The 12003-nt window shown below is 41.4% G+C and overlaps 1 protein-coding gene across 1 annotated transcript; it reads right to left on the bottom strand.

The window, feature by feature from the left end:
* Positions 1-595: 595 nt before the first annotated feature.
* Positions 596-10358, bottom strand: LOC121579307 (lens fiber membrane intrinsic protein-like). The gene is made up of 5 exons (XM_041893786.1): positions 10219-10358; positions 8780-8968; positions 8260-8409; positions 2715-2849; positions 596-794 (listed from the first exon to the last, which is right to left on the bottom strand). Exons 2-5 carry the CDS (start codon positions 8952-8954, stop codon positions 733-735), a joined length of 522 nt encoding a protein of 173 aa, XP_041749720.1. The 5' UTR covers positions 8955-8968; positions 10219-10358; the 3' UTR covers positions 596-732.
* Positions 10359-12003: the final 1645 nt, after the last annotated feature.

Genomic DNA, 12003 nt, shown 5'->3' on the forward strand with positions numbered 1-12003 from the left:
TGCACCAGATTATCATCTTGCATGCAATAGGTTTATCGGGGTCTTCCACTTAACCAATCCAGTTAGTCTGGACAGCATATCATCCATCATGTTGTACAAGAATGCTTGCCACAGGACCAAAACATTGTTGTATGATCCAAACATATTATTTTTATTATTTTTTATGACAGCCTATGTAATAATAGCCTATGTGTTCAACATAGCAGCTTACTGTGCATCCCCTTACATGCTATAAAACTATTACTAAAATAATCCAGAAGATACTCACTTGAAAACGACTTTGCTTTTCTGCTGTAGCCTGACCCTGGACAGATGTGTTCTATAATTTCTTAAAGCCTGCCCAACTCTGCTAAAGTGTAACTAGCTTGTATACAGGAGACAGTATATTTCTGCATCTATTACATTTTATTTTAAGTACTTGGATCATTTTACTTGACCAGATCTGTGTTAGTTTGTCTGCATTGCAGATAATGTATATACCATATCAGACCTGTAGAGTCAAAATTGTCAATATTTCTGACGTGTAAAAATGGGCACGTACAAATATAAAAGAACAATCATTTAATAATTAAAAAGGAGACATGTTTATCCCCAACGTCCTTTATTCAGATCATTTAAAATCCTATAATCCATGTTCCAAAAGTAAATAGTGGGTCGATCCATCTTGACTCTCAAATTCAGTGAACAGCCACAAGTGGCTCTCAATATAAGACATATAATTTCGGAAGTCTTCTAGTGAGAGTTTGAGTTTCTGGGGCATTCGTGCATCCGATAGGCACACATATAGAATATACCTTTAAAAAAAAGACAAAGACATCATGTTCTCGTACACACACACACACACACACGCATGCAGGCACACACACACACACACACACACACACACACACACACACACACACACACACACACACTGAAGTGCATGTAGACCAAATTGATATAAAACACAATTCAGCGACCATCCAAAATTCTATATTCCAAGAAAGGAGATTGTTGCTTGTTCAAGTAGTTAAGAGCTGTACAGTTATGGTCAAAATGTTTGAGAATGACACAAATATTAATTTTCACAAAGTCTGCTGCCTCAGTTTTTATGATGGCAATTTGCATATACTCCAGAATGTTGTGAAGAGTGATCAGATTAATTGCAATTAATTGCAAAGTCCCTCTTTGCCATGAAAATGAACTTAATCCCCCAAAAAACATTTCCACTGCATTTCAGGCCTGCCACAAAAGGACCAGCTGACATCATGTCAGTGATTCTCTCGTTAACACAGGTGAGAGTGTTGACGAGGACAAGGCTGGAGATCACTCTGTCATGCTGATTGAGTTAGAATAACAGACTGGAAGCTTTAAAAGGAGGGTGGTGCTTGAAATCATTTTTCTTCCTCTGTTAACCATGGTTACCTGCAAGGAAACACGTGCCGTCATCATTGCTTTGCACAAAAAGGGCTTCACAGGCAAGGATATTGCTGCTAGTAAAATTGCAACTAAATCAACCATTTATCGGATCATCAAGAACTTCAAGGAGAGAGGTTCAATTGTTGAGAAGAATGCTTCAGGGCACCCAGGAAAGTCCAGCAAGCGCCAGGACCGTCTCCTAAAGTTGATTCAGCTGCGGGATCGGGGCACCACCAGTGCAGAGCTTGCTCAGGAATGGCAGTAGGCAGGTGTGAGTGCATCTGCACACACAGTGAGGCAAATACTTTTGGAGGATGGCCTGGTGTCAAGAAGGGCAGCGAGGAAGCCACTTCTCTCCAGGAAAAACATCAGGGACAGACTGATATTGTGCAAAGGGTACAGGGATTGGACTGCTGAGGACTGGGGTAAAGTCATTTTCTCTGATGAATCCCCTTTCCGATTGTTTGGGGCATCCAGAAAAAAGCTTGTCCGGAGAAGATAAGGTGAGCGCTACCATCAGTCCTGTGTCATGCCAACAGTAAAGCATCCTGAGACCATTCATGTGTGGGGCTGCTTCTCAGCCAAGGGAGTGGGCTCACTCGCCAGGAAACTCCTCAGACCTTAATCCCATTGAGAACTTGTGGTCAATCCTCAAGAGGCGGGTGGACAAACAAAAACCCACAAATTCTAACAAACTCCAAGCATTGATTATGCAAGAATTGGCTGCCATCAGTCAGGATGTGGCCCAGAAGTTAATTGACAGCATGCCAGGGCAGATTGCAGAGGTCTTGAAAAAGAAGGGTCAACACTGCAAATATTGACTCTTTGTATAAACTTAATGTAATTGTCAATAAAAGCCTTTGACACTTATGGAATGCTTGTAATTATACTTCAGTATACCATAGTAACATCTGACAAAAATATCTCATAACACTGAAGCAGCAAACTTTGTGAAGAACTTTTGACCATGACTGTACATATTCATAATTGAATTGGTACACATTTGTTCTCATGACTTACCTGGCTGAATAACCGTTAAATAAATATAATGCATATATAATGTTCCTTTATAATACTCCTTATTCCATATTCACAAAGCCATTCAGGATAGGAGTGCTGATTTTAGGATCTGGTCCCCCTCCTCTTATTCATTATGATTAAAAGACAAAACTGATCCTAGATCATCAGTCCTCTGCTCTAAGACATTTTGTGAATACCGGCCTTGGATTAACCATGGAGTATTAATAATATATTTGCTTAAATAAAACATTTGTTCACAATTAAATGTTATGTGGGGAGTGTTGTCTTGGTTTTACCTGAAAATAAGTTTAGCACCACTGACACCCAGCCGATGATGTAGGACCAGGAAAACCTCCAGTTGCCATAGCGTTTACCATAGTAATGAATCGTCAGGCCAGTGTACACTGCCATTGCTAGCAACACGAAAAAGCCTGGAGAGAAAGAGGAGAGCAAACTACTTACTGCAACATCACATCATTTAACGATGGCATCCATGTTTTGGCATTTCTTTGATTCTTAAAAGTCTTAAGAGTTTTATGCTTTAGGTTTTAACATGTAAATCTGTCAAATTGTGATGTCAGTGGATACTGATCAATTTCAACACTGATACACAATTATGCACACTCATTTAGTGAACCGTTTGCTGTTGGGGAGTGTCTGATTTCCTTTTGTATGTCTAATTAGTAAACCATAGGCTAGATTTAGTCAATAATAAGATGGAACTAAGATCTTATTTTCTAGTATTGTTTCAGGTTCATGTTGAAAGTGCCAAACACAAGGGCAGACACATGCAAAAATGTAAACAATATTACAATATTTAAAGTCCCTGGAAATACATTGAAACACAGAAAAATGTGTTTATTAATTTTTTATACATAATTCATGAGATTCTGCATAGTGGACCAAACTACCCAGATAACAACCAAAATAGCACTTTTTATAGTCAGTAACCAGGTTTCCATCCAAGCTTTTATGCGAGTAAAGTAGGCTACATGTCGGATAACAAATGTAATGACAGGCCTGATGGAAAAAGCACATTTGTTGGTAAACTTTCCAAATGTTGACAAACAAAATATGCTACACAGGGTGGGATCTTTTTGTTGATAAAATAAATTAATGCGAAAAATGGTGGTGGAAATTGATTTATGCACAAATATTGATATAGGCCTAATAACCATCATATCAAAGTAAACTTGGAGTCATGCAATGATATGTTGTGTGGTCCTCCCATTATGACTCGGGAAAGCATGCAGTTTATTAGGCTACATATGAAATAAGTTATGATGAACTTCACAGGGTGGTGAAAGTGCATGGTGATGAGTTTGATGCTCCTTTACAATAAATATTGAGGGTCTTATTCTGGTGACATGATGATAATGCTTGGCTGCCATTTGACAAATAAAAATGATCTTGCTCTTTTGTCCATAATAATCTCATCATGTATAGGCTGTACCCGCACTGTATCTGTGAGCTGTTGCCAAAACCATCAGTAGAAAATGTGATGGAAACCCATTTAACTTGTATTTTTTATTTGGCACATGGGAATTTAACCGCAAAAGTAATTTTTATGTTCACCATGTCATCACGCATAGCCTTTTATCTGCAACAAGTCAATTTGATGGAAACACATATCTGGTGGGAAAATGAGCAAATTGTTTTTATACGGATTTTAGAAAAGTCGCATGAAAATCTGTCAACATTTGGATGGAAATCTAGCCAGTTATAGTTATAATTTGAGAATCTGACCTTGCTTCAACCAGAACCAGATTTCAATTAGACAATTATACAGTGGGGAACTGTGAGGGCCTTCAGAGAAGGCCTAAGGATTTATAAAAACATATATATTTTTTAAATTAAATGTAGTTTTAATTTCTTTTTCATCTTTACAATAATTGTAGCATCTTCTGCGTTCATCTCTTGAGTTTGTGTTGGATAGAGAAGGGTTAATACTGAAGAGAAAAAAATATCCAATCAGGATTTTTCTTTGGTGGTCTCTGGGTAGAAAAATCTAGCTAGCTCAGTCAGCCATTGGGTAGGCCTTCAGAATCTGGACAGAAGGCCTCTGCCATTCAACTATATTAGAGCAGGATTTTGGAGTGACGGTGGGACCGTTTAAAGAAAGGTGAGGTGTCTAGGCTTTCTCCACACATCACTACTGAGGGCACAAGAGCAAATAATCAGTGGCCAAGCAGTAAGTTTCCCATGCTAACACTAGTAATGTTAGCTACAGTAGGGAAAAAAAGTATTTAGTCAGCCACCAATTGTGCAAGTTCTCCCACTTAAAAAGATGAGAGAGGCCTGTAATTTTCATCATAGGTACACGTCAACTATGACAGAGAAAATTAGATTGTTTTTCTCCAGAAAATCACATTGTAGGATTTTTAATGAATTTATTTGCAAATTATGGTGGAAAATAAGTATTTGGTCAATAACAAAAGTTTCTCAATACTTTGTTATATACCCTTTGTTGGCAACGACACAGGTCAAACGTTTTCTGTAAGTCTTCACAAGGTTTTCACACACTGTTGCTGGTATTTTGGCCCATTCCTCCATGCAGATCTCCTCTAGAGCAGTGATGTTTTGGGGCTGTCGCTGGGCAACACGGACTTTCAACTCCCTCCAAAGATTTTCTATGGGGTTGAGATCTGGAGACTGGCTAGGCCACTCCAGGACCTTGAAATGCTTCTTACGAAGCCACTCCTTCGTTGCCCGGGCGGTGTGTTTGGGATCATTGTCATGCTGAAAGACCCAGCCACGTTTCATCTTCAATGCCCTTGCTGATGGAAGGAGGTTTTCACTCAAAATCTCACAATACATGGCCCCATTCATTCTTTCCTTTACACGGATCAGTCGTCCTGGTCCCTTTGCAGAAAAACAGCCCCAAAGCATGATGTTTCCACCCCCATGCTTTACAGTAGGTATGGTGTTCTTTGGATGCAACTCAGCATTCTTTGTCCTCCAAACACGACGAGTTGAGTTTTTACCAAAAAGTTATATTTTGGTTTCATCTGACCATATGACATTCTCCCAATCCTCTTCTGGATCATCCAAATGCACTCTAGCAAACTTCAGATGGGCCTGGACATGTACTGGCTTAAGCAGGGGGACACGTCTGGCACTGCAGGATTTGAGTCCCTGGCGGCGTAGTGTGTTACTGATGGTAGGCGTTGTTACTTTGGTCCCAGCTCTCTGCAGGTCATTCACTAGGTCCCCCCGTGTGGTTCTGGGATTTTTGCTCACCGTTCTTGTGATCATTTTGACCCCACGGGGTGAGATATTGCGTGGAGCCCCAGATCGAGGGAGATTATCAGTGGTCTTGTATGTCTTCCATTTCCTAATAATTGCTCCCACAGTTGATTTCTTCAAACCAAGCTGCTTATCTATTGCAGATTCAGTCTTCCCAGCCTGGGGCAGGTCTACAATTTTGTTTCTGGTGTCCTTTGACAGCTCTTTGGTCTTGGCCATAATGGAGTTTGGAGTGTGACTGTTTGAGGTTGTGGACAGGTGTCTTTTATACTGATAACAAGTTCAAACAGGTGCCATTAATACAGGTAACGAGTGGAGAACAGAGGAGCCTCTTAAAGAATAAGTTACAGGTCTGTGAGAGCCAGAAATCTTGCTTGTTTGTAGGTGACCAAATACTTATTTTCCACCATAATTTGCAAATAAATTCATTAAAAATCCTACAATGTGATTTTCTGGAAAAAAATGCTCAATTTGTCTGTCATAATTGACGTGTACCCATGATGAAAATTACAGGCCTCTCTCATCTTTTTAAGTGGGAGAACTTGCACAATTGGTGGCTGACTAAATACTTTTTTCCCCCACTGTATCTTGTGTGACAATGGCAACTGAGGCTGTAGCAGCTGTTATCAACTTCAATTTGGATGTTGTTGCTAATTTGTTAGTATCACCCTTTTCAGGATTAACTTTCAAACTTCGTTTACAAATGATATTCTGGTGAATGGCACTGTTCTTTTTGTTGCAGCTTGCTTGCTGTTAGCTATCTCATTGAAAATAATGACTGTGAAACATTGTTGCATATAAATGTTAGATCACGGTTAGTGTGATGAACGTGATAAAATATATTTGCAATGGGAAGTAATAACTGCTTTGTTAATTTCATTTTGGAAATGAAATGGTTGTGCTTTTGTATTGTTCTGATTTCATGGGGACTACTGGAGTGAATGGGCTGCTTATTCTGTAACATTATTTGATGCTGTGTGACTGCTGCTGCCTGTCTATCAACCGCGTCTATGTGTTTGACCTAAACTTTCTCCTTCAGCGCCATGGAGTGCACAAGTATTACGGTCACTGTTTTTTCAGTGCCATGAGCCTGTCACCTTTGACGTGACACTGTTGTTGTTGCTATTGGTGATATTGGTGTTAGGCTACCATAGGTTGTCTAAACAGTGTGTTTTTTGTTTTGCTGGTAGCATTATTTTATGCTATGCCACATGTTGTGTCCATGCTGATTCTGTCTCTCTGTGTGCGGCAGCCCGAAGCGCGGCCAGGCCTGTTTGATTCATTCATAAATGAAGCATTGCTCCTCCGTCACTTGAACTAGAATGGTCCGATTACAGAGTATATAATGTTGGGTGCATTAAGTGATGCTATGTTTTCTGTTATTTTCTTGATTTTTGAGTTTAATCAATGTATTGGAAGATTTTTGTTCCTTCTGAAGGTGTAGGTCTTATAGTCCCGATTTGCCATAGCTTTGGGACACAACATTGGGAGTCTGTGTATTGGTTGGACTCCCTGAGTTGTGCATCGTTCTGGTGGTTGGCGACGGAGAATAACCATACCATAACAAAAGCATATGTAGAATCTCTAGGAACTCTACTTACCATACTTAAAGTGAAATGTGTCCCTTGCTATCAAATAAATGTCAGAATCCAACTTTTGTCCAAACCGCACCATATTCCTGCTGTGTAAACAGTGGTAGATTTCGTGGTAGGAAGTCTCGCGTGAAGTGCGTGGTCTAATGGCAGCCCGCTGTCTAACTCGGCGGGAATATGGTGTAGTTCGGACAAAAGTTGGATTCTGTCGTTTATTTGATAGTGAGGGACACATTTCACTTTACGTCTGGTAAGTAGAGTTCCTAGAGATTATACATATGTTCTGTCACCAACCACCAGAACGATGAACAACTCAGAGAGTCCAACAAATACACAGACTCCTGATGTTGTGCCCCAAAGCTAGGTTCGCCACTGCAATTATTTCATTATGATATCCTATGCCAAATTTTGCCTGGTGTGTTTAAGTTATATTCTTCAAAAACCATGTGGTTCATAAAAACAATTACACACCATTCGACCGACAAAATCTTTGAGTTTGAACTAAAAGCATCAAACAAATAAGGATAACAACCTTATATCACTTCTCATACAGTTACAACATTTGACATGGAAAGAAAACCAAACAGTATGGGCACTTTCACATATCCCCTTATGATCCCGCAGCGTTTGGTACCCTGATCCGTGCTATAAAGCATGTGTGAAACTCAAACAAACCCTGGCTGACACGAATCCTGGACCTACGTGAGTAGTGGGTCCAAGATCCAGGACCAGAGCACCAGGTATTGTGACGCGGTAGCGCGGATCGCATGGAACTTTTTTGCCCATTGTAAACAAGCTAGCTCGCTAACTTCATGTAGAATGTGCGTCTTGCTAATCGCACCCTGAAACGGTTATTTCAGGTCTTGTGAAAGCAAAATGTATTCTGTAGTATTCCCACAAAAACGCTCCAGGAAACCAAACCATAGTACATCATTTCATATGTGAAAACGCCCTATGTAAAATGTGTAAAATAAGTGTAAAATAGTAAATGAACCCAACTTACATGAGATGAAGAACAATATGCTTGCAGCAAAGGTTTTGTCAAACCTGTCAAAGAACGAGGAGTGGATGAAGGCCATGATGCCGATGATGATTCCAATGAAACAGGCCAGGAGGGAGAGGATCATGAGTGCTCGGGTGGCGTCCAAGTGGGCTGTAGGGGGTCAAAGGTTAACAGGAGTTGTCAGGGTACAAGAGAGACTGACCCTGGCCTGTTCTGACCTGAAACTACCCATATTGATGACACGTTTGGACTGTGCTTGGCAAATATGAATCTTGTTATGGAAAGCCTTGATGCTCATGCTGTGACAAGGATAATGACGCTTTCCTGCCAAAATCAACAAGCTGTGGTGTGATTGGTATAGCTCCCATCACATCATATCGTGATTCATAAGCCATACCACTGACATGGCACATAACATGGAAATAGCACTGCTCATATAACATTTATGGCTTGCTATGACATGTGTTGGGTGTTATGACAGTGTTATGACAGCATTTTGTGCACTGGCTGTATTCCTCACCAATGCTGTCGTTGTGTGTGAAGCATTTCCCCGGCATGCAGTACCGCCACAGGCCCTGATGCATGTAGTTGTTGGAGTGCCGGTACTGCATCCAATAATCGGTTGCCGTGGAAACAATCAGGAGGATGTTCCCCACGCCTGCACAGAACAGCCCTCCGCCCATGAAGCTGTACATCCTGCACCTGCGAACTGACACACAAATAAGGCACACACAATGATGAGTGTGAGGTCACTTAGCATACAGGGGTCAGCCGCGGCCCCCTCTCAACACACACGCACACTTCAGGGAGAGAGGCCCTAAGTGTTGGTAATTGCATTGTAATTAACACATAATTTCCACTGGATTGAGCCGAGGGGTCGCATGCATGTGTCTATTCTGAGGTCCACTTTGTTCTCTGAGAGATCAGTGGGAAAGGATGGGCCATTTTATATTATAGAGCTTCACTCAGGGCATCTGCCCAGGATAACTTTGATATTTGATACATGTATTTGTCACTTGTTCCAAACCCTGGTCATTCTCATTTCAATTCCACATTTATTTGAACTTCAAAAGATTGACATGGCAGGTTATGTCTGGTAAAATCCAGAACATAATTTTAATAACCATTGCAAATATAGTAGATCCACATTTTATGTGGGTTTCTTTGTGGCTCTATGTATTGCTGTTCTTATAGCGGCTTCTCAATCTCAACCCTGAGTATGTTTCAAAGGATAATTTGTGATCACATTTGTTGCTATTCCAGAAATAACTACTGTAAAACGGACCCAAATACTGAAAAATGTACTAATGCTAATATTTCATTGCCAGCACTGAGTGCCAATATATCAGAAAAAAATAACATTTGCATTTGTAAAATAAATTCACATTAAATCTGTCCCTTTCAAATACAGCTCTACTTTTCTTACCGTGAGAGCAGAAACGAATTAGCCATAGACACTCCCATCAATCATCAATCAGTTTTACACTGGCCAGAAGAGGGCAACCTAGTTGTTTTTGGTGTCACCGATATGTCGCCATACCCTACATTTCCATCCATACCCTATTTACGTCAACAAAATTGTTGGTTATAATTTGGTGGGGATTTTACAATAGTTTATTGAAAACTGATTCTATAGGCTACAAATTTGGTCAATATTTCTCAGTGGTTCAATAACCAGATTATTCCCAAACACAAATTATTTTATAGTTTTCTTAATACAGCAGATAGCATGTGCCTATTTTATCATTTAAAAATGAAATGTTTTGGAGCACTATACCAATATTTAACATCAGCAATGACTGACCCTCATTTTTTACCCTGAATGACTGACTCTTTTTTTTCATATACTGGAAAGAATCAGAGATTGACGGGCACACACGAACACACTAAATCATAATTCATTATTTTCAAGATGGATGATATTATTGCATAAATTCAACCACACGCTGACAAGCTTACCTTAATCGACTCCTTTTATGAAGACTAAGTGACTCTGTATTAAAGTTGGGTTGCCTGACAAAATACAACAAGGCCCCTATAATGCCAAGACAGGCAGATTTCCAGCAGGCTAATAGCACTAGCGTTTGAGTCGGTGAATAGGGAAATGGGGGATAGAACAAACGGAGAAGGCAGACAAAGGGACAGGCGGAGAGCTAGCCAATCAGCGCAACTAGTTTTGTCGTTTGGGAATCTGCTGAAAAAACAGAAATGTCTAAAGCTGGCAGGTTGAAGTAATACTGATGACTGGATGGTTTTGTTTGAAAGTGGAGGGCTGAAGCAGCTATAGTGGAGAGCAGGCCAGGCGTTAAATTAGAGGCTCTGCCTCAACCAGCACTAATTATTTTAATTCCCAAAACATAAGGAAATGTAGCAAATATTCTCCTAATTATTATTCTTTCCTTGACACACTTTTGATTCAACAGTATTTGTTTATTCTGTAAATGAAAGCTGTAAGATTACTGATATCATTTTTATCACCTTTCAGGAGAAGACCCAGATGCAGACAGTGTCGAAGTAACAAAAGTTTATTACAAAAACAGGGGGCAGGCAAACGACAGGTCAAGGGCAGGCAGAGGTCAGTAATCCAGATCAGAGTCCAAAAGGTACAGAATGGCAGGCAGTCTCAAGGTCAGGGCAGGCAGAGGTCAATAATCCAGGGTGGTGTGACAAGGTACAGAACGGCAGGCAGGCAGGCTCAGGGTCAGGGCAGGCAGAATGGTCAAAACTGGGAAAACTAGAAAACAGGAAATTGAGAAAGACAGGAGCAAGGGGGAAAACGCTGGTAGGCTTGACGAAACAAAACGAACTGGCAACAGACAAACAGAGAACACAGGTATAAATACACTGGGGATAATGGGGAAGATGGTAGAGCACGGCGCTTGTAACGCCAAGGTAGTGGGTTCGATCCCCGGGACCACCCATACACAAAAATGTATGCACGCATGACTGTAAGTCGCTTTGGATAAAAGCGTCTGCTAAATGGCATATTATTATTATTATTATTACACCTGGAGGGGGTTGGAGACAATCACAAAGACAGGTGAAACAGATCAGGGTGTGACAGTCCCTAGTGGGGACCCAGCACATCTCCTCCGGGCCATAACCCTCCCAGTCAACCAGGTAATGGAATCCCCTGCCCGAGGTCGAACCTTCAGGAGATGCCTCACTGTGTACGCCAGTTGGCCATCGATGAGGCAGGAGAGAGGGGTGAGCCTGGAAACAGGAGACAAAGGGCTGTGAGACATGGGTTTGATCCTTGACACATGAAAAGTGGGATGTATACAGAGGGTACGGGGCAACATAAGACGAACAGTAGAGGGACTAATGATCTTGGAGATGGGGAAAGGGCCGATAAACCGGGGGGAAAGTTTGCGGGACTCCACCCGGAAGGGCAGCTCCGACTGGCCATTGGACTGAAGGTGGAAACCGGAGGACAGTCTGGTCGACGACCCAATGAGTGTGCAGAACGCCTTCCAGAACCGGAATGAGAACTGAGGACCCCGGTCGGAGACCATGTCCACTGGGAGTCCATCGATCCGGCAGACATGCTGCACCATGAACTGGGCCGTCTCTTTGGCGGAGGGTACTTGGGTAGAGGAATGAAGTGGGCGGCTTTGGAAAACCGGTCCACAACAGTCAGGATGGCGGTATTCCCATCAGACGGGGGAAGAACCGTGACAAAGTCCAGAGATATGTGAGATCAGAGATGGTGAGGAACAGGCAGAGGTTGGACGGTGTGTTTTC

This window comes from Coregonus clupeaformis, chromosome 13 (assembly GCF_020615455.1).
Source record: "Coregonus clupeaformis isolate EN_2021a chromosome 13, ASM2061545v1, whole genome shotgun sequence".
NCBI lineage: Eukaryota > Metazoa > Chordata > Actinopteri > Salmoniformes > Salmonidae > Coregonus > Coregonus clupeaformis.

What these genes read in the sequence shown, in the direction of transcription:
- LOC121579307 (XM_041893786.1), bottom strand. Translation starts at nt 8,954, where the DNA reads ATGTACAGCTTCATGGGCGGAGGGCTGTTCTGTGCAGGCGTGGGGAAC. An exon ending in CACACACAACGACAGCATTG is followed by an intron (nt 8,410 to 8,779) that starts GTGAGGAATACA and finishes GACCCCCTACAG; the next exon opens with CCCACTTGGACGCCACCCGA. An exon ending in CATATTGTTCTTCATCTCAT is followed by an intron (nt 2,850 to 8,259) that starts GTAAGTTGGGTT and finishes CTTTCTCTCCAG; the next exon opens with GCTTTTTCGTGTTGCTAGCA.